General features: G+C 39.9%; 1 protein-coding gene across 11 annotated transcripts in view; it reads left to right on the top strand.

The window, feature by feature from the left end:
• The window catches only part of SMARCA2 (SWI/SNF related, matrix associated, actin dependent regulator of chromatin, subfamily a, member 2), a 176,330-nt gene extending 168,772 nt beyond the window's left edge, over positions 1 to 7,558 (top strand). For all 11 annotated transcript variants that reach the window (XM_066257155.1, XM_066257164.1, XM_066257157.1 and 8 more), the window contains 2 exons: positions 5,258 to 5,400; positions 6,628 to 7,558. In XM_066257155.1, coding sequence (XP_066113252.1) covers positions 5,258 to 5,400; positions 6,628 to 6,663 — 179 coding nt within the window. In that variant the 3' untranslated portion in view covers positions 6,664 to 7,558. The remainder of the gene's footprint in view (positions 1 to 5,257; positions 5,401 to 6,627) is intronic.
• The last annotated feature ends 16,247 nt before the right edge of the window (positions 7,559 to 23,805 follow it).

A 23,805-nucleotide genomic window follows, 5' to 3' on the forward strand; every position in this document is an offset into this window, starting at 1 on the left:
GCTACCTTCAAAAGTCTAAATTTTTTTCTTATCTAATTATATTTTCACCCCATACCTCCTCTCAGAGTAAATCCCAGTAGATTATGATCTGCTATATAACATAGTACAGATACACTTTAAAGTTTTTTATTAGATTTGGTCAGACCAGGCAGTAGTGCAGTGGATAGAACATCGGCCAGAGACACTGAGGACCCAGGTTCAAAACCCAGGTGTCGCTAGTTTGAGTGCAGGCTCTTCTGGCTTGAGCATGGGGCTGCCAACTTCGGTGTGAGATCATAGACATGACTCCATGCTCACTGGCTTGAGCCCAAAGGTCACCGACTTGAAGCCCAAGGTTGGTGGCTTGAGCAAGGGGTCACTGGCTCAACTGGAGCCTCCCGTTCAAAGAGCATAGGAGAAAGCAGTCAATGAACAACTAAGGTGCCACAATGAAGAATTGATACTTCTCATCTCTGTCCCTCTGTCTCTCTCTCTCTCTATCTTTCTCACTTAAAAAAATTTATTAGATTTGTTCCTAATTGCATACTTAGTGCAGACAACTTGGAAAATATTTTTAAGTAAAATTTGAAAAAATAGAATTTGTGTAGTGTAAATTACCCAATATACATTTAACATTTTGAGAAGTTCCCTTTCAGTTTTTTCTATACATAAGTATTTTGTTTATAAAAGTATAGCACCCTGTTTTATAGTGAACATTTTTCTATAGCAATCAGTGTTTTTCTACAGCAATTTATATTACCAATCATTAATGAATGTACTAAAATGTATTAATCTCATAGTAAATAATGCTGTCCTAAATCAGTGGTTTTCAGACATAGGTCTGCCAGAAATTATGTGCCAATTGGCAAAAGATTTAACTCTTTCACGGACCAGAGTTTGAAAACCACTGTCCTAAATGTTCTTACCCATAAATCACTGCAAAAATTTTTAAAATATCTGATGCGAACATATACCACACAGCTGGAGTTGATATCCTTGACAGCAGTGTATGTGCCTGTTTCCCCACACCCAGCAGCATTCTTTTGATACTGCCTTTTATATAGTTAACCATTTTCAATTTTATATGGTTATTACCTAGTTCTGATATCCCAGCAATTGATGATTAAGTCTACATTATCTTAGCTAGATACTTCCTTTTTTAGAGCCAGATTTCTAATCTATTTTCAAACATCTGCCCTCCCATTTCATTTATCAGTTTAGCCTATTTAATCTCTCTTGAGGCCTGGTGTATGAACTTTTTATTGCTGCTCTCACAGATTACCACAAACTGTGGCTTAATAAAGCAGAAATTTGTGATCTGCTATTTCTGTAAGTCACAAGTTTGGTGTGGGTCTCTCTGGGGGCCCTAGGGAAGAACCCATTTCCTTGTGTATATCTTTGACACTTTCTTGTGCCTCCTCTTCTTAAACTTTCTATTTTCTGTTGAGGTATAATTGAACTATCTAACATTATATTAGTTTCAGGTATATAGCATGATTTGATATTTGTATATATTGTGAAATGACCACCATAAGTCTAGTTATCTTATATCAACTGTACGTAGTTAGAACATTGATTTTTCTTATGATGAGAACTTTTAAGATTTACTCTTAGCAACTTTCAAATATGCAATACAGTATTACTAACTAGACTCATTACGCTATAGCTTACCCATGACTTATTTTATAAATGGAAGTTTGTACTTTTTCACACCCTTTGTTCTGACACTTTGCAACCCTCCCTCTCAACCTCTGGCAACCACCAAATCTATTCTCCGTATCTGTGAGCCTCTTTGGTTTCAGGATTCCACATATAAGTGAGATCATATGGTATTTGTCTTTCTCTGACTGACTTAATTTAGCATAATGTCCTCAAGGTCCATTCATGTTGCAATGGTAAGATATCGTTCTTTTTATAAGGCTGAGTAGTATTCAGGCATGAGTATGCATGTGTGTGTTTGCACACGTACATGCACACACACCTCACATTTTCTTTATCCATTTATCTATTGATAGACACTTAGGTTGTCTCCATATCTTGGCTATTATAAATAATGTTGCAGTGCACATGGAGGCGCACAAATCTTTGAGTTAGTGGTTTTGTTTTCTTCTGTTCAATACCCAAAAGGAGAATTGCTAGATCATATGGTAGTTCTATTTTAATTTTGGGAGAGTCTCTATACTGTTTTCTATAGCGGCTGAAGCATTTTACAATCCCACCAACCAACGGTGCACAAGGTTTCCTTTCTCCACATTTTCACCAATACTTGTTATTTCTTATATACAATATTTGATAGTAGCCATTTTAACAGGTGTGAGACAACATCTGATTCTGGGTTTTGATTTTTATTTCCCTGATTATTAATGATGTTGAACACCTTTTAATGTACCTGTTGAAAAAAATGCTTATTAGATCTTTTGCCCAATTTATATTACATTGTTAGCTTTTTTAATTATTGAGTTATATGTGTTTTTTTTATATTGGTGATTAATTCCTTATCAGATACACGAGTGACTAATATTTTCTCTCATTCAATAGGTTAACTTTGCATGTTGTTGATAGTTTCCTTTGCTGTGCAAGAAGTTTAGCTTGTGGTCCCACTTGTTTATTTTTGTATTGACAGCCATTGCTTTTAGTGTCAACTCTTAAAAATCATATCCAAGATTGATGTCAGAGAGATTACTGCCTATGTCTTCTTCTAGGAGTTTAATGATTTTTTTTTAACAGGCATAATTCACTTTATTTTCCTTATATAAAATTATGTGATGGCCACAGCAGGAGCCTGGGTCCTCTGCACAGAAACTCGGGTGTGGGTCTTTACAAGATGGTCAGTGAATTCCTGATAGTGAGACTTAGTGAACACAGTCTCTTTCCAGAGGTCAGGGGTGAGATAGCTATAGGTCTTGGAGATGGCATCAAAGGTGGCCTTGGCAAAGTTGCCCAGAGTAGCAATGCAGCCCCTAGCTGAGGTATAGCAGTCGTCGATACCAGCCATCATCAGCCATTTCTTGGGCACAGGGGCAGAGACAATGCCAGTGTCTCTGGGGGCAGGGATGAGGCGCACCAGCACAGAGCCACAGCAGCCTGTCACTTGGAAGGGTTGAGGGGTCAGAACACTGGGGCTGGAGGGAGCCTGCCACTGAAGGTCCCACCAATCACTACCATCCAGCTTATCTTGCAGGGGACAGTGTGAGGAGTTTAATGATTTTAAAGTCTTATGTTCAAGTCTTGGATCCATTTTGAGTTCATTTTTGTGTGATGTAGAGTATAGTAATCTAGTTTCATTACTATGCATGCAGCTGTCTAGTTTTCCCAACACCATTTATCGAAGGACTACCCTTTCCCTATTGTGTATGTTCTTGCCTCCTTTATCATAAATTGACTGTATCTGTGTGGGTTTATTTCTGGTCTCTATTCTGTTTCATTGAATTATGTGCTGATATCATACTCTTTGATTACTGTAACTTTATTGAAATCAGGGAGTGTGGTGGTTCCAACTTGGTTCTTCTTACTCAAGATTGCTTTGGCTATTCATGGTCTTTTCTGTGTTTCATATAAATTTGGGGATTATTTGTTCTATTTCTGTGGAAAATGCCACTGGAATTTTGATAGGGTCTGCAATGAATCTGTTGATTGCTTTGAGTAGTATGAATATTTTAACAATGTTAATTCTTTAGTTTATGAGCATGAACTATGGTTCTTTTTATTAGTGTCTCTTTTAATGTTTTAAATCAGTGTCTTGGCATTTTCAGTGTAAAGGCCTTTCCCTTTCATGGTTAATTTATTCCTAGGTATTTATTCTCGAGTCTGACCAAACATGATAGTCTAGCTGCAAAACTGGTTTGAATGAGAGACCCACATTCTCAGTGACTTCGTCATCAAATCCTAAACTGGTGTTCTTTGGGCTCCTGTCCCAGAACAATGCCATGGAACAGATTTTCATTATACTTTGGGATACACACCTATATTTATGTTATAGCATATTGAATGCTTCCAAGCGTTTTCATTTCTATCTTCAGAATAGCCTTATGAGAGTGGAAATGAGTGCTCTCTCTCTGGGGGCTAATTTAGTGGAACACTGTTATATAGAAGTTTACCATATGGAGATGTACACCAGACCTTCCTCAGAATCTGCCAGGATATGTCAACAACTAGCTTTATGGCACTTTGTTTGTAGAGGCAAAAAGCTGGGAACTTCAGTACCCATCACAAGGGGCCTGGTTTAAAAAATTATAGTGTACATATAAGGTGGAAAATTTTCAGGTTGATTCAAAGAACTGTCCCACACACATTTAGAGTAAAAAGCAAGGTGTGGATTGTAGGCATATAAAGATCGCTTTGGGCCTGACCTGTGGTGGCGCAGTGGATAAAGCGTCAACCTGGAAATTCTGAGTTCGCTGGTTCGAAACCCTGGGCTTGCCTGGTCAAGGCACATATGGGAGTTGATGCTTCCAGCTCCTCCCCCCTGTCTCTCTCTCTCTCCTCTCTCTCTCTGTCTCTCTCTCTCCTCTCTAAAATGAATAAATAAAATAAAATAATAAAATAAAAATTTTAAAAAAAGATCGCTTTGGGATAAGCATGTAAAGTACATGTGTGCATATACTTGAATTCTTTATATTCTTTTTGTATAGCCTTATAGAGAGAATGGTACACACACACACACAAATGGATATATTTGTAGGTATGGATGTATACTTTTATTCTGAACATAATCAACATAGAACAACAGCAGGTAGAGAGATGGGAGATGGGCAAGGAAAGTTTCATACTCATCTATTTGAATGCTTTTAGTTTCCATTTTGAACCTCCTATGCTTTTAAAAATATTATTTAACTGTTTGAATTTTCTCTTTAAGTCAACTTGAATTATCTACACAGTAAAATTATTGGCTTTTCTTTTTACCCTTTAAACTTATTTTATCTTTCAGTGTAAAAGTTCTACTAAATAAATGCCTATACCCTTCCACAAAGTAGAAAGGGCAGTTCTCATGATCTGTTTAGGGAGATTCCTATTTAGCCATTAAGAGACAGGGGATGGACCCAGCTGCCCTCCTTGGGACCGGTTCTCTCTTGTTGCCTGTTTAAAGTGACTGTGCCATTTATCGTCCGAACTGGGTGAGACATGTTTGCAAGTGAAAGAGGGTACAAAATAGACAGGACAACGAAACCAGGCATCAATTGTGAATGGTCCGGACACTCCTGGACATCTGGTTTGTCATCCACCTGTAAAAAGATTTCCCTGTGATCCCTCATTGCTGTCTGTTTTGTTTCTGCTGTAGCAAAATCTGTTAAGGTGAAAATCAAGCTCAATAAAAAAGATGAGAAAGGTCGGGACAAAGGAAAAGGCAAGAAAAGGCCAAATCGAGGCAAAGCCAAACCTGTCGTGAGCGATTTCGACAGTGATGAAGAACAGGATGAAAATGTAAGTGGACCTGGCTCCTAGGGAGCTAGAAGCCCCCTCCACTTCCGTTTCCCTGTGCTGTGTCCTTTCTGACCTTGTCACTTATTACCTAGAAATGAAAATGTAAAGATTTGGTGAGACTTTGGTGGATGTGAACTGAGCTGCATGCTTTATAACAAAAGAATTGGGGTCTTTGTTTTCTTTAATAGTCTTCAAAAATGAAAAACACTAAATCAAGTTTTCTGTTCTCCTTTCTGTCTTCCCACTGCTTCCTTACAGATAACATTTTCTCCATAGCCAGTTGCTATTTTAGATCCCTAATACCGAGCCTCGTCCCTAGCCTATAGCAATATATAGACGAAATCAGGATTAAATGGGAGAATAAGAAAAAGTGTTAGAAGTACCTAGAGGTGTTATTTTTAATAATTGAAAACCTCAGGCAGCATTTATAGAGCCAAGCCCTGAAATAAGTACCTCCCTAAATTTAATGCTTTTATTAGCATCATGAGATAGATGTCACTCTCAACATATTACATAAACCAATGCTAAGGTTATGTTTTGCTCCAGGTTGTACAAGTCAATAGCAGAGGCTGAATTCAGGTTCAGATAGCCTGGTTCTGTCCAGTGCACTGTCCCCAACTGTGTGGGCAACGGGGAGAAGTGCCCTCCATTCACTTTTCAGAGGACTGCAAGTTCCCTCCCTCCCACCGCCTACTTTTTTCTTTCTGGAACATTAGTTTTCTGTTTTACGGTGCATGCTAGTTTGCTTTTCCTTCGGCACGCTGCCATTTGGGTCTGATGAAAATGCAGCAGAATTCTTATCCCACCCCATCCAGCCTGCCCATTGGCCACTAGCATTTTCACATATATTTAAAAGACCATGCTTTCTTTAGTAGACTTACCAGGGGGTAGACATCAAATGCATGGTACTTTTTTCCTCCTGGGAATTTTCTAAAACAGAGCACTAAAAATAGAAATGATCAGCTGTTCACTTTTCATGCAGAAAGGAAAGGGGGCAGGCGCTGGCAGAGAGGGTGGTGTTGCTTTGTGTTCTGACGTAGGAGCCTTCCTCTTGGCGTAGGGGCTGTCCCTGCCTCTGTAGTGTCTTTTCATCTTCTCACAAAATGAAGAGACTTGGAGGGTTGACTGTTCCCAAAATATCATTTGTTTTCTACATTGCTCCCCTGAGGGTTTATGTCTTTTTCTTGTATGTAACATCATTCCATTTTATCCTCTTTTTACTTGTAGGAACAGTCGGAAGCAAGCGGGACTGATGATGAGTGATGGATACAGACCTTTTTCCTTGGTAGAGCTGAATTCTCCCTCCCCTCTCGTTGCTACCCAGTGAGTTCATTTGTCATATGGGCACTGGGTTGTTTCTATATCATCGTCATCTATAAACTAGCTTTAGGATAGTGCCAGACAAACATATGATATCATGGTGTAAAAAAACACGCACACGTATACAAATTTTGTAACATATTGTGACCAAATGGGCCTCAAAGAGTCAAAGATTAAAACAAACAAAATAAAGCTTTTGATGGAATATATGTGGGTGGATAGTATATTTCTATGGGTGGGTCTAATTTGGTAATGGTTTGATCATGCCTGGTTTTATCACCTGTTCAGATGAGAAGATTTTTGTCTTTTTGTAGCACTGACAACCAGGAGAAGCCATTAAAAGTCACTGGTTATTTTATTTTTCATCAGGCAATTTTCAAGATTTTTATTTGTTTGGTTTTTGTTTTTTTTTTACACTGTGGTACATATAAGCAACTTTAATAGGTGATTAATGTACAGTAGTTAGATTTCAGCTGCATAGACATTTTTCCATTTTATGCTCTATGATCTGAAAAAAACGCTTTTTGAATTGTATAAGATTTATGTCTACTGTAAACATTGCTTAATTTTTTTTGCTCTTGATTAAAAAAACGTTTTGTTGAAAATGCTATGGAATATTGCAACTATATAGTGCATTGGCTGGCTTTTTTTTTTTTTTTGTCAACCTGATCTCTTACGTTACCAATGTGTATTGTCTCCTCCCTAAAGTGTACTTAATCTTTGCTTTCTTTGCACAATGTCTTTGGTTGCAAGTCATAAGCCTGAGGCAAATAAAATTCCAGTAATTTCCAAGAATGTGGTGTTGGTGCTTTCCTAATAAAGAGGTAATTGAGCTCAATGAACGTTGCTTCTTTATTTTGAGTTCTAGAGGAGTGAAGCGCCAGTGCTTGAGAGACAGTCTCCTGCAAAGGGCTCGACGGGCTCTTGCTGCAGAGCGTCTAATAGGAAAGACACTGAGCCAGAGCTAGTCAGCTGAAATGAACCAGGTATGTCGCAAGGGAAAGGAGTCTATTACTTTGGTGACTTGAAACTTGAGCAACAGCAGAGACATTGCCATGGGCTAAGCTAGACTAAGCCCCCTCCTTCAACCTTTCCTAGTGGTTTAAATTGTTTCCCCAGCTAGAAAATCTTGCTTTATTTTATTCCAAGTAAACAAAAATTAAACTCATTTTTAAAATAAAATATATATGTACATTATAGAAAGTGTGGACAATAAGAAAAGTACAAAGAAAAAAATTTACTTATAATAATACCACCTAGAGAAAAAGCACTTGAGACTTCCAGTTTCTGGTCAGGCATGAAAAAAGCTTGAAAGTCATCTCTTCTGTTCACACAAGAAAGAAGAAAGCTGAACAAACTGAAAATCAACAACTCTTCTTAGATCAAAGAATTGAGGTCGTAGTACAAACCACTGCCCCCCAAAACTGAAGACATACATGGGTAGATGCAGTGAATCACAACCTAACCTGTGATTGAGAATCGCTAGAGACCCAGTGGGGACAAGTTTGAGTGACACACTCCAAGGGGCAACACACTTCCATTGACTTCACCTCCAGTAGCTCTATCAGGTTCTCAGTGAAGAGAGAAGGGAAAAAACCCTCATGTTTCCAGCAGAGAGAGGGAGGAATAACCATTTTAAAATATTCCCAGTATATTTTATTCTTAACAAGGCTGTCCTGAACAGAAACTTTTACCAGGCCTAACTGGCCTAGAAGAAGGGAAATAACCCAGTTCTAGTATTCTCTAACCTTCCTGTCTCTCCTAAGAGGGAGAAAAAAACAAGAAAATTCAGAAGTACTTGTAACACAAAAATGAGAGTAGACCTACCTTGCAAGAAATGTTAATTTTTTTAGAGAAAAGATGATATAGGTTTGAAACATATATCTACATAAAGAATGGAAGAGTATTGGAGAAGGAATAGAGGAAAAATAAACTTTTATCACTCTTATTCTTTTTTTTTGCATTTTTCTGAAGCTGGAAACAGGGAGAGACAGTCAGACAGACTCCCGCATGCGCCCGACCGAGATCCACCCGGCACGCCCACCAGGGGGCGACGCTCTGCCCACCAGGGGGGATGCTCTGCCCATCCTGGGCGTCGCCATGTTGCGACCCTCCTGGGTGTCGCCATGTTGCGACCAGAGCCACTCTAGCGCCTGGGGCAGAGGCCACAGAGCCATCCCCAGCGCCCGGGCCATCTTTGCTCCAATGGAGCCTTGGCTGCGGGAGGGGAAGAGAGAGACAGAGAGGAAGGCGCGGCGGAGGGGTGGAGAAGCAAATGGGCGCTTCTCCTGTGTGCCCTGGCCGGGAATCGAACCTGGGTCCTCCGCACGCTAGGCCGACGCTCTACCGCTGAGCCAACCGGCCAGGGCCTATCACTCTTATTCTTAATCAAACAGGAAAGAGCCTGTTTAAAAAACTAATTATTCCTGACCTGTGGTACAGTGGATAGAGTGTTGATCTGGAATACTGAGGTTGTCATGTCAGTTTGAAACCCTGGGCTTGCCCAGTCAAGGCACATACAAGAATCAACCACAAGTTGATGTTTCCCACTCCCCCCCTTTTCTTTTTCTTTCTCTCTATCCTCTCTCTAAAATCAATAAATAAAATCTTGTCCTGGCCAGTTTGCTCAGTGGTCAGTGTCGGCCAAGTGTGAGAATGTGACAGGTCAGGGCACACAGAAGAAGCAACTATCTGCTTCTCCACACCTCCCTCTCTCGTTTCTCTCTCTCTCTCTCTCTCTCTCTCTCTCTCTCTTTCTCTCCCTCTCTCCCTCTCTCCCTCTCTCTCTCCCTCTCCTCCTCTCTCCCTCTCTCTCTCCCTCTCTCCCTTTCTCCCTCTCTCTCTCCTCCCACTCCCACTCATGCAGCCATGGCTCAATTGGAGCAAGTTGGCCCTGGGTGCTAAGGATAGCTTCATGGCCTACGCCGCAGGCGCTAAGAAGAGCTCAGTTGCTGAGCAACATAGCAAGCCCCAAATGGGCAGAGCATTGCCCCCTAGTGGGTTTGCCAGATGGATCCTGGTCAGGGCACATGTGGAAGTCTGTCTCTGCCTCCCCTCCTCTCACTGAATATAAATAAATAAAAATATTTTTAAAAAATTTTATTCTATGATTATAGCTTATGGATAGTTAAAATGAATGACAACTCTATTATAAGAGTGGGGAGGGGAACTGGGAATACTGTATATGAGATAACTTGTACTACCTGTGTGGTAGTGTATCATCATCTGCAGTAGACTTAACATTCATTGTAAATCTATATTGCTAACTCAAGGGTAGCCACTAGAAAAGGTACAATTTTAAAAAGTATAATTGAAATGGCCCTGACTGGTAGCTCATTTGGTTAGTGTCATCCTGATATGCCAAGGTTGCAAATTTGTATCCTGGTGAAGGCATATACAAGAATCAACCAATGAATGCATAAATAAGTGGAACAACAAATTGATGTTTCTCTGTCTTAAATTTTAATTATAATTGAAATTCTAAGAGAATAGGTGGGGGGAGGGAATGGAATTATATATGATACTTAAAGCCTGAGGAGGCAGGGAAAAAAATAGAACACAAAAACAGAACACATAGAAAACTATCAATTATGCTAGCTATTAATCAATTATATCAATGATCACTTTAAGTATCAATGGTTTAAATACACTAATTAAAAGAGACTCTCAGAATGGACCAAAAAACAAAACCCAACTTTGTAAGAAATGTATTTGGTTGCATGTGGGAAGGGCATAGTGAGTAAGTACCCTTACTTGCCTCTCTTTGTAAAATGGTGAGGGCTTCTCTGGATGTTCCCAGAAGGCGAAGTTTGGGAACCACAGGGATACTGAGGCCTGGTTCTCAGGCAGCCCATTTGGGCTGGCAAGAATGTCAAAAAATTATTCTTTATGTCTGGGCTTATAAGGAAATTGTCTGGTAGCTCTTGGGGGAGCTGGCCCATCAAGATGACCTTAGTTTCAAATTGCCCCTCTGTGGGAAGGTTATGAGTTTGTTGTTTGTTATGGCATCATAAAAACACCACAAAATTTTTTTGTTTTTGAGAAGGTTTAGTATGTTGAATAGTTGAAGTGAATGTGACCCTGGGGATGAAATCTCCCAAAGAGGGACAACCTGATAGTAATAATTCACATTTAAGTAATTCCAGAGAATTAGTATTTACTCCAGCATTTTTTAACGTTGGTGGATTTGGAGAAATGATAAAACTCTATTTCAGAGCTTTCACTATTACGTTGATTCAAGCATAGACCCCATAGAGAAATACTTCCAGGAAAGGACCAGTTTACTAGAACGTCGTGAGGCACTATGTGGTTTCGTTGTTGTAGAACAGAGTTAGGAAGGGGTTGCGCTGTATTTGCAGGGCACAATGGAAGCAGAAGGTCAAATTCTGAGCATACTTTCCCTCAGTTTGAATCAGGACATGACCTTACAGAATTTTTTCAGAACCCCTAGGATCATTTCTTGAGAATCCACATCTTTAATAACCTGAAGAGGGAGATTTCCTAGAATCGAATGTCAGTTTCCATTTCTTTCAAAGTCTAGTTGCAGTTTTCAGCCTGGCACTCCCTGATGATCTTCCTTTACAAACTGTGCTAAGGGTGTCCCATGCCTGGTCCTATGCTCCGTGCTGGGGAAATAGCAAGGAAAGCAAGCTCTAGCACGTGTTCATGTCTCCCTTACAACCAGTAACCCTCACTGCCCATTCTGTCACCCTGCTCCCTTCTCTGTGGCCAGTGATACCCAGTTTAACATTCCTGCAGTGGTATCTTATCATCCACTCAGTGCCAAACTCGGCCTGCTTCAGAAGGCTGAGCAGGAACAAAATATAGCATCTTTTCTTGGTTCTGAGGATGGATGGGAATCACAACTTAGACTTAGTTCTAAAAGTTGTTTCACTTTTGTTTACTCCCAAACCAGAAAGCAAGCCGTGGAATGGATGTACACCAGACAAAGGGACTAGTAAACCAACACGCCAGATAAAGCTAGCAGCACATGAGCACATCATTCAGCCTCCTCCAGTGGCTCCCAGTGGTCTGTCCACAAAGTTCTGAGGTCGTTGCACCCCACACACAGGAGCCCACTGAGCAGGATAGCTACAGTCCCCAGTGCTCCCAAAAGATGTGGCAATATTGATGTAAACACCATGTAAATAAAAGCAGAAACAGTATGCCATATTTTATAAATTCTTTTTAATTTTTATTATTTTGTGTTAACATGGATTCAAGTGTCCCACTCAATATAACACCCTCACCCCACACCCCTATGTCCCCTATTACACCCCCTTTTCCCCCTGACCCTAACTCCCTCACTGCTTCCCTCTGGGATATGCTGTCCTGTTATCTGTATCTATGTGTTACGTATTTATAATTTCACTAATCCCTTCACCTTCTCTGATACCGTCCCCTCATCCCCCTTTCCTCTGACAGCTGTCCCTCTGCTCCCAGTGACCCTGCCTCTGCCTCTGTTCCATTCCTCAGTTCACTTTGTTCATTAGATTCCACATGTAAGTGAAATCATATGATATTTTTCTCTGCCTGGTTTATTTCACTTAGCAAAATAATCTCCAGGTCTATTCATTCCATCACATAAGGTAAGGTTTCCTTTTTCATGGCCGCATAGTATTCTATCCTTTATGTGTACCACTACTTTTTAATCCACTTATCCACTGACAGACACGTAGGCTGTTTCCAGGTCTTGGCTATTGCAAACAATGCTGCAATAAACATGGGAATGCATATCTTCTTTTGAATCAGTGATTTGGTATTCATAGGATATATTCCTAAAAGTGGATTAGCTGGGCCAAAAGGCAGTTCCATTTCTAATATTTTGAGGAAACACCATAATATTTTTCACAGTGGCTGCACAACTCTGCATTCCCGCCAGCAGTGCAGGAGGGTTCCCTTTTCTCTACACCCTCACCAGCACTTACTGTGTTGATTTGTTAATGAGTACCATTCTGACAGGTGTGAGGTGGTATCTCATTGTGGTTTTAATTTGCATTTATCTGATGATTAGTGATGTTGAACATTTTTTCATATGCCTATTGGCCATCTATATGTCCTCTTTGAAGAAGTGTCTATTCAGTTCTTTTGTCATTTTTTAATTGGAATGTTTACCTTCCTGGTGTTGAGTTTTACAAGTTCTTTATAAATTTTGGTTATTAACCCCTTATCAGACATATTGGTGAATATGGTCTCCCATCATATCGTGTGGGTTCTCTTTTTATTTTCTTAATGGTGTCTTTGCTGTGCAAAAGGTTTTTAGTTTGATACAGTCCCACTTGTTTATTTTTTCCTTTATTTCACTTGCCCATATAGATAGTTCTGCAAAAATATTGCTACGAGAGATATTGGAGATTTACTGCCTATGTTTTCTTCCAAGATGTTTATGGTTTCACAACTTAAATTTAAGTCTTTTATCCATTTTGAGTATATTTTTGTGAATGGTGTAAGTTGGTAGTCTAGTTTCATTTTTTTGCATGTACTTGTCCAATTTTCCCGACACCATTTATTAAAGAGACTGTCTTTATTCCACTGTATGCTCTTACCTCCTTTGTCAAATATCAGTTGTCCATAAAGCTGTGGGTTTATTTCTGGGTTCTCTGTTCTGTTCCATTGATCTGTATGCCTGTTCTTATGCCAGTACCAAGCAGTTTTGATTACAATGGCCTTACAGTATAACTTGCTATCAGGAAGTGTGAAACCTCCCATTTATTCTTCATTTTCAAGATTGCTGAGGCTATTCGTATTCTTTTTGGTTCCATATAAATTTTTGGAATATTCTATATCTTTGAAGTATGCCATTGGTATATTAATAGAAATTACATTGAATTTATAAATTGCTTTGGGTAATATAGACATTTTAATGATGTTTATTCTTCCTATCCATTAGCACAGTATATGCTTCCACTGTATCTTCCTTGATTTCTTTTTTCAATGTCATATAATTTTACAAGTTCAAATCTTTTATTTCCTTGGTTAAGTTTATTCATAGGTACTTTATTTTTTGTTGCTGTTGCAATAGTAAAGGAGATTGTTTCCTTAATTTCTCTTTCAGACAGTTTATAGTTGTATAAAACTGCCACTGATTTCTGAATATTAATTTTCTATCCTGCCACCATGACAAATTTATCAGATCTAGTAGTTTTTTGACTGAGACTTTAGGGTTTTCTATGTACAGTATCATGTCATCAGCAAATAATGATAGTTTTACATCTTCTTTTCCTATTTGGATGCCTTTTTTCTTCTTGCCTGATTGCTGTGGCTAGGATTTCCAGGACTATGTTGAAGAAGAGTGGTGAAAGGGGGCACCCCTGCCTTGTTCCTAATGTTAAGGGGATCACTTTAATTTTTGCCCATTGAGTATGATGTTGGCTATGGGTTTGTCATATATGGCTGTTATTATGGTGAGGATTGTTCCCTGTATTCCCACTTTGGTGAGAGTTTTGATTATAAATGGTTGCTGGGTTTTACCAAATGCTTTTTCTCCATCTATTGATATAATCATGATTTCTATCCTTCCTTTTGTTTATGTGATGAACCTCATTTATTGATATGTGAATATTGTACCAGCTTTGCCTCCCCAGAATAAATCCCATTAGATCATGATGTATGATTTTTAAATGTATTCCTGGATCTGGTTTGCTAATATTTTGTTGAGAATTTTAGCATCTATGTTTATAAGGGATATTGGCCTATAGGTTTCTTTCCTTATAGTGTCTTTACCTGGTTTTGTAATAAAGATAATGCTTGCTTCATAAAAGGAGCTTGGGAGTCTTTCCCCCTCTTCAATTTTTTAAATAGCTTGAGAAGGATAAGTGTTAGTTCTTTTTTGAATGTTTGGTAAAATTTGCCTGTGAAGCCATCCAGTCCAGGACTTTCATTTGCTGGGAGTTTTTTGATAACTATTTTAATGTCATTTGTTCTAATCAGTCTATTTAGGTTTTTTTATTCTTCCAGATTGAGTTTTGAATGTATGTTTCTAGGAATTTACCCATTTCGCCAAGGTTGTCCAATTTTGGCATATAGATCTTCATAGTATTTTCTTACAATCCTTTGTATTTCTGCAGTATCAGTTGTTACTTCTCCACTTTCATTTCTAATTTATTTATTTGAGTCGTCTCTTTTTTTTTCTTGATGAGTCTGGTTAAAGGTTCATCAATCTTGTTTACATTTTCAAAGAACCCACTCTTGGTTTCATTAATCTTTTGTATTTTCTTTTTTTAGCCTCTGTCATTTATTACCACTCTGATCTTTATTATTTCCTTCTTTCTACTTCCTCTGGACTTTATTTGTTGTTCTTTTTCTAGTTCTTTTAGATGCATGATTAAGTTGTTTATTTGAGCTTTTTCTTGCTTCTTAAGGTATGCATGTAATGCTATGAACTTCCCACTCAGGGCTGCTTTTGCTGTGTCCCATAAATTTTGAGTTGTTGTATGTTCATTTTCATTTGTTTCAAGGAAATTTTTTCTTTCTTTCTTGATCTTGTTGTTAACCCATTCATTATTCAATAGCATGCTATTTAGTCTCCAAGTGTTTGAATGTTTTTCAGTTTTTCTATTGTAGTTGATTTCTAGTTTCATGCCATTGTGATCAGAGAAGATACTTGATATGATTTCATTTAAATTTATTGAGACTTGTTTTTTGTGTCCTAACATGTGGTCTATCCTAGAGAATCACCATGAGTGCTTAAAAAGAATGTATATTCTGCTGCTTTGGGGTAAAAGATTCTGAAGATATCAACTAAATCCTGTTAATTTAGTGTGTCGTTTAAGGCTGCTGTTTCTTTGTTAATTTTCTGTCTGGAGGATCTATTCATTGATGTTAGTGAGGTATTAAAATCCCCTACCATTATAATATTGCTGTCAATCTCCCCCTTTATGTGCATTAAAATCTGCTTTGTATATTTAGGTCCTCTTATATTAGATGCATTAATATTTATAATGGTTATATCCTCCTGTTGGATTGCTCCCTTTATCATTATGTAATGACCTTCTTTATCTCTTCCTATAGCGTCAGATATAAGTATGGCTACCCCAGCTTTTTTTTTTATTTCCATTTCCATGAAATACTTTTTTCCATCCCTTCACTTTCAGTCTATGTGTATCTCTTGTTCTGAGGTGGGTTTCTTGTAGACAGCATACGTACAGGTCCTATTTTCTTATCCATGCAGCTACCCTATGTTTTTTTTTATTGGAGCATTTAATCCATTTACATTTAAGGTTATTATTAATATGTACTTATTTATGGCCATTTTATTCTTTTTCTCAATTTCTTATAATTTTTTCTTTCCTCTTTTCACAGCAAGCCCCTTAACATTTCTTGAGTACTGGTTTGGTTGTAATGAATTCCTTGAGGTTTTTTTTTCTTGAAAACTTTATTTTTCAATTTTAAATGATAGCTTTGCTGGATAAGTAGTCTTGATTGTAGGTTCTTGTTTTGCATCACTTTGAATATTTCTTGCCAATTCCTTCTGATGTTTCTGTTGAGAAGTCTGATGTCATCCTTATGGGGGCTCCTTTAATTAACTGCTTTTCTCTTGCAGCTTTTAGTATTCTTTCTTTGTCTCTTAACTTTAGCATTTTAATTATGATGTGTCTTGGTGTAGGCCTCCTTGAATTCATCTTTATTAGGACTCTCTGTGCTCCTTGAATTTGTGTGACTTTTTCCTTCATCAATTTAGGGAAATTTTCAGCTATGATTTCTTCAAACAGATTTTCTATACATTGTTCATTCTCTTTTATGAACCCCTATGATGTGGACATTGTTTCTCTTCATGTTGTCACAGGGTCTCTTAGAGTTTTCTCAGTCTTTTTGTGCCTGTCTTCGTTTTGCTGCTCTACTTCTGTGCTTATTTTTATCTTGTCTTCTAAATTGCTGATTTGAATCTCTGCTTCATCCAGCCAGCTGTTGATTTCTTCTAGTGCAGTCTTCATTTCTGATATTGTATTTGTCATTTCTGCCTGGTTCTTTTTTTATGATTTCAATGTCCTTTTTGATGCTTGCTATCTCTTTATTTAGGTGTTCATTATATCCATTGTTGCTCTGAGCTCCTTGAACATTCTAAAAATCATTATTTTAAATTCTGTATCTCGTAGTTTGGTTACTTCTATTACATTAAGTTATTTTCCTGAGAATTTCTCTTGTTGATTCATTTAGGTCACATTTCTTTGCCCATTTTGTCTGTGTATTAGGTAGCACTGTCTGACTTTGAAATTTCTGTGTTGTCTTTATGAGGAAGATGGGCTCAGTGGTACTGCCCTCCAGGCCACCTATTTTCCTTGTTCTAGGAATGCTTTTTGAAGGTACTGTTTTCCCTCCTGTTGTATGTGAGTATTAAATGCAGTTGGTCCTTTTTGTGTGTACAGTTATTCCTTCAGGCTGGCTGGCTCTAAGGGTCAACTTTGATCATGTGTATTACACACTGTGCAATGTCTGTCCTGTGGGTATATTCTCCACAGTGTCTGGTGCCTGCTGGACTCCTCCTTTGTGTGTGCTGCTTGTGTACCTAGCTGAGTCTAGGGTTGGTGTTATCTGCCCAGCCACTCCCAGTTGTGTTTGTTTTGGATCTTCTGGGTTAGAGTCAGCTGTTTGTTTGTAACTGCTGTGGGCTACCTGTCTGCAGTTACTGTTCTTTTCCCTGTTTGTGTCTGCATTTTCTATGCCTGAGTAATGTGGGAGGGGCCAACCTGTGTATAAGGATCATCTTCCTCCTACTTAGAGATGACTGCAGCTCCATAAAACTTCCAAGCTCCATGATATTTGTCTCCACTTTTCAGCTAATCCACCTCCTCTTGCAGCTGCCTGGTCTTCCCACAGAGTGTTCTGTAGAAAGACTGTAGTGTGGGCTCAGACTGGCCTCACCCAACTAGCCCCTCAACAGATTGCAAGCTTTTTGGTTTTGGGCAGCTGAGGTTGGGAATACAATATTAGTGTGACCCCCTACATCAGGGTTCTCTTGGTCAGGAGCTCAGTACAGAGAATGTGGCCCCTACTCCAGAGCCTAATCCTTTAGCCACTGCTGGATACTCAAATTTTATTTCTCCCCAACAAGGTGAGCAGCAGGTTCAGATTGAGTGGGGCTGACAGTCCTTTTGCAGGAATTCTTACAGCTAGTGAGACTGTGGTCTCGGAGGAAAACTGAGTGAATCTCTCCTGGGATTGACTGTGCCCCACCAGAAAGTGGCTAAGCCCCCCGACTAGATCCAACAATAGGCTCACAGGGACCCACACTTTAAATTTTCATGTTTCAATCCTCTCTCCCTTCTCCCTGTGGAATATAGCCCAGTAGGGTAGGAGATCCAGCACCCGGGCCAGCTGACTGTGAAGCTCCACCCTATCCAATGCACATGAGCCTCTGTGCTGGTGCTGATCACAGAGAATGGAACTCACCTCAGCTGGGCCAGTTGTGAGGAGCCCTTCCTTAGGTTACCCCACTACAAGGGTTGTTAGGTCCTCAACTGATGCTCTTGCTGCTGTCCACTGAATGTACCAGCCCTGGGCCTCTCTGTCAGAAACTTGGAGCAGACCAATGGAAGACACTGCCTATGACTGGGCTTCAGCAACCTTCTTGGAGCTACAAACAATCCAGAGTTTGTGGCTGCCTCTACTGGGCCCAGGTGCTCATTGGAAATGCCAAGCGGCACACCTAGGTTGGTTTTTACCCACACTGGGCCTGGGGGAAGGTTCGCTTAAAAGGCCAAGGTTCCTTGAGTCCCACCTCCTGCAGCCTCTGTCTGCTGGCTGCTTGTTAGGCTTGGCCACAGAAAAAAAAAAAACCTCTGATAGAATCTAGAGCCATGATGGTGAACCTTTTTATAAAAACCATTCACTTTTGCAGTGCTGGTCAACCTGGTCCCTCCCGCCCACTAGTGGGCTTCTAGCTTTCATGGTGGGCGGTAGCAGAGCAACCAAATGGCACCACCACTGGCCCACCATGAAAGCTGGAATGCCCACTAGTGGGCAGGAGGGACCAGGTTGACCAGCACTGCAAAAGTGAGCAGTTTTTATAAAATGGTTTGCCGTCATGGGTCTAGAGCCTGGCACAAGGTAGGCAGGGATTAGGAAGGGTGTTGGGTTTGGCTCTGCCCCTTGGTCCTAGGTGTTGGTCTGTCCAGACTTTTTTCACAGACCTCAGTGGGGTGTGGCCTCTGAGACCCAGAGGTGTGGTCTGCCATAGTCTGGATGGTTTCCACTGAGTCTCCCATGAGGCAGAAGCATCAGTCTTAGTCTCGGTAGCGTGTGGGGGAAAGCTCCAGCCTCAACACCAGAAAACTGAGTCACTGATGCACCCCTGCTTCCTGACTTCTCAGTAGGACCCAATATTTCTGACTGGGGCAGGAGAGACTCCCAAGGGTGGAGTAGTTGCTTTTCCCCAGGCTTATGCTGCTCAGAAAGGACTACTCCACACAAGAAAGATGGTGACTACAGTATTGGAGAATGAATCAGCACAGGGGTTCCAGTGGCTGTCCCTCAGTGTCTCTCCTTGGGCCTCCAACTTTACACTCTCCCCATGCAACTCTAGTCCTCTCAGCCCTCCCTCTGCCGGAGTCCCAGGTAAGTAGCTGCGATTTGTGTAAGCCCTTTAAGACGGAATCTGTGTCTTTAAGAGCTCCATCTCTCGCAAACAGAAATTGGCTCTTTTCACCTTCAAATGTTATGTGGGCACCTCTTCTAGTTCTGGGGCTCTAGACTGGGGCTCTGGGCCTAGGGCTGAGGACCCTCACCTATCAGGGCAAACCTCCCCACAGTGAGGGTCCAGCCACCACTTGCTCCTGGGAGCGGGACAGCCCTTTTCAAGTCTCTGCCATTCCTACCAGTCTCGGTGTGGCTTCTTCTGTGATCCTTGGTTATAGACTCCTCTTTGTTTAGACCAAAGTTGGTTTTTCAAGATGATTGTTCTTAAATTAAGTTATAATGCAATTTGGTCCTGGGAGGTAGCATTTGGAACGTCCGCCTACTCTGTCACCAACTTGGAATCTTCTCCACATTTTATCACTTCTACAACTTTTTACATCTTTGAAAAATACATGCATTTCTTTAAATTTATGACATTATAGCTTTTGATGGGCAGCTTTTTTCCTGTCTTAGTGATGAATAAAATAATAATGCATTTACAATTTACGGTGTCTTAGAGTCAAGAAAATACTGTGCATTTTCTTCCTTTCTTAACACAAACTCTTCTGCGTCTTACTTTTTTTGCTTGATTTAACTCCAAGAGCATTCATATCAGTGCCTAAAGGACTGCTTCATTCTTTCTCACCACTGCATGTATTCCATTATGTTGTTATCATAACTTATCTAAACAGTTCCACACTGATGGGACATTCTGGTTGTTTCCAGTCCGTGTTTATTTATTGTTGCCAAAAATGATGACTGCTAGGAGAAATGTAAGAGCCAAGTGCTGCGGAGGAAACTTGAAGGTTTTGTGGAAGATGTGGAAGATGTGAAATTAGATTCAAGACTGAAGGAAGGGGGAAACATGAGACAGATTGAACTGCTCTTTGAATTTTGATTTGGGAGGGCCATGAGCGAGCCCAGCAATCTTCACAGGAAGAGTGTGCTTAGTATGTGCAGATTTTAAACAGTTCACAAGGAATGATTGCCTGGAGCTTCTTTTACTTGTTCAAAGCCTATTCAGTGATCATTGAAGATTAATACCCATCTCCCTGCTGCAAGGGCACTGGAAATAGTCATCAGTCACTTCCTCCTTCAGGCTGACCTGTGGCACGTGGAAATAGACCTGTAAAAGAAGATCTTTAAGGAAGATGTTGATGATTCAGATAAGACTGAGGAGCTTGCAGTGGGTTCCTGAGAGAAGTAGGAGCATGAGAGTTGAAGAGTACAGGCCAGAGTAAAAGAAACCAACAAAATGAGAAAAGTGAAATCAGAGTGGTCCCAGGCTTAAGCAACTTTATCCATTCTGTTTTCTTCTGTCTTGGAAATGTCAGGATTTTAAAACAGTACCATAACACTAGTATTCCAGTTCAGAGTGGAAGCTGGCTAATTCCTTAGTTCTTTGCCTGTACCAGTTCGCCTTAACCAGTGATAGTAATTGTGGTATTGCTTACTATGTGCACTGTTCTAAGCTTTTTAGAGATAGGCAGATACATGAATAGATATAAAGATAAAGGTATAGATATAGGCTCATTTAATTCTCTGCAACATCATGAGGTAAGCATTACTTCACAGATGAGAAAATAGAGGCTTAAAGAGATGATCTGGCCAGGGTCATTTAGCTAAATAGTGCAGCTGGGATATAATCTCCAGGTTAAGTCCAAAGTCCTTGTTCTTAACTAGTATTCTAACTTGAACTCCAATCTCCCCTTCAGTGTCTCTTTTCTATACTAGACTGTGTTCTCCTTTGGGGACAAAGATCATGTTATTCAGTTTTGGATAAGCCCTCCTTCCTCATCCAGCAAAGTACTATTCACTGGAGTATTTTCTCCTGTTAATCTGTCTCTGTTAGTTTGATTAGCCCAGCTAGAAGAGCTTAGAAAGTGGGAGGAAATGATATCCTTTTTCAGCCCCCACAGAAGACACACACAATGTCAATGCCAGTCCACCATCTCCACCACTGGATTACTCTATCTGGTGGTTTCTATGTGTAAGTTCTGCATCCCTCCACAGCATGAGCCACTCCTTAGACAGTGTTTATCTAAAACACCAATCTGATCATTCCTCTCATCAGCTTAGATCATTTCTGAGTTTCCTGTTCACCTTTTGGGGGAAAGCATACTCTTTAACATGGCTTACAGTGTTCAATCAAGCTCGTCTCTGCTTAACTTCTTCAGCCTCACTTACCCACATTCTCCAGCTCACAAACTGTTGCACTGAGCAATGGAAACATGACAAGTATACTTTTAAATTTTTGAGTAGCCTCATTTTAAAATGTGAAAAGAAATAGGTGACGTTAATTTTAATGATTTATTTAACCCAATATGTTCCAAAATGTTATTTTAACATGTAATCTATCTGTCTTATCTATCTATCTATCTATCTATCTATCTATCTATCATCTATCTATCTGTCTGTCTTATATTTATATATATGTATATATAGTATCCAAAATCTTTGAAAACCAGGACTAGCCACATTGCGAGTGCTCTTTGGTCACATGTGGCCATTATATTGTACACTGCAGCTCTAAACCTATGGTTCTCAAACTTTAGCTGCATTAAAATCACCTAGAGGGACAATGAGAGGCAATTAAGTCTGGCGTGGGCCCAGGAATTTGCGTTTCTGAAAAGTTCAAAGGGAACACTGACACTGACCATTGTTCTAGATTGGAGAATATGAATGATCCAGCTGGCAGACCATTTTATTTGAACTATGCAGTGTTTTAAAATTTTGTGAAGTAATCACCAACATTTAAAAGTAGGTAGATTTCTCATAAAACTTTGGGTTCCAAGCTTCTGTTTAAAAACACAACAACTATAATTATATAGGGCTCTATTTCTGCCTGGCAATAAGCAAGAAAGTGACAACTTGTAAGTACCCTGTCCTGAAAGGTCACGAAGGCCCTCTTTACTCTTTCACAACACCACGGCCCCTATTGTGGTTGAGTTGGCATCCCAAACCTAGGGCTTCTGGATTTCCCAGTACCTAAATACCTAAAGCCCTCTCTTGCCTCTGTGACTTGGTACATGCGGTTCTGTCTGTCTTGAATGCTGTTACCAGCAGCATCACACCAACCTGGCTAATTACCACTTACCCTTCAGGCCTCAGCTGAGCTGCCACTCTCTAGATCACCTGTTCTGGTCTCCCTATGACTGTAAGTGCCTCTATTGTGTACTTTCCCAGAAGCCTGTGCTTTGCCCATCAGAGCTATCACATGCATTACTATAATTTCCCAGTAACTCACCTGTCTTTCCCATTACTCTTTGAGTTTCTTGAGGGAAGGGAATCACTTCTTTCTTATTCACTACTGTATCTTAGTGTTTAGTCCAGTGCCAGGCTGGCTCCTGGCTGTGTTCAATAAATATTGAGCCAAATAATATTAACCAAATGAATGAATGAAGACATAAAATAGCTAGAAGAGATCTTTAAAATAATATTACCCAACTTTGACTTTCCCCAAGGGTCTGAAATGGGATCTTTGCTTTATTCCTAATTCCAGAGGCAACAACAACAAAAGGCAAATGGTAAATTTTAATTAAATTCCTTTTTAAACTGCAGTACAAAAATAAAAATTAATTTAAATTCCTGAATTATTTAAAATAATACAGTCAACCATGCTCGCCAAAAGAATCAAAACAACAAGAGCACAACCTCCACCTCACAATGTTCATTTCTTCTCTCAGATCCCACATAAGTACATCTACTTGACAAATCTCATGTCTTATGAAACACCTGAACTAGACTTGTGGGCAAGATAGCAGTGTAGGTAGGTAAATGCTGTCCTTGCCTCCTCCCACAACCACATCAGAATTACAACTAAACTACAGAACAACCTTCATTCAGAACTGCCTGAAACCTGGCTGAATGGAAGTCCTATAACTAGAGAATTAAAGAGAAGGCCACATCTAGACTGGTAGGAAGGGCAGAAACACAGTAAGAAACACAGTGCATTGGATAAAAATTGGGAGGGATATCTCAGTGGCAGAGGCCCCCATCCCAGGGTTCCAGTGTCAGGAAAAAGAGTCCCCATGACTTCTTTTTTTTTTTAGTTTTCAAATTTTACTTAGATAATTAACTTTAACAGGGTGACATTGATCAATAAGAGTACATGGTTTCAGGTAAACATTTCTATAGCATTTGAACTGTTGAGTATGTTGTATACCCATTACCCAAAGTCAAATCATTTTCTGTCACCTTATATTTATCTGTCTTTACAACCTTCTCCCCACCCCTTTCGTCACATACCTCTCCCCCACATCTCCCTCCCCCTGGTTAACCACTTTACTTTTATTTATGTCCATGAGTGTCAGTTTTCTATCCCATCTAGGTGTAAAGTCATAGAGTTCTCATGACTTCTGGTTGTAAAAGCCAACAGGGATTGAGGCTGAGGGAGATGGGGCTGCTGGAGTCCCAGATTCCAGGTCTCTTAAAGGGCCTGTGTACAGACTGACTTGGGCATGCTCCCTCTGA

The sequence above is a fragment of the Saccopteryx bilineata genome, chromosome 2 (genome assembly GCF_036850765.1).
Source record: "Saccopteryx bilineata isolate mSacBil1 chromosome 2, mSacBil1_pri_phased_curated, whole genome shotgun sequence".
NCBI lineage: Eukaryota > Metazoa > Chordata > Mammalia > Chiroptera > Emballonuridae > Saccopteryx > Saccopteryx bilineata.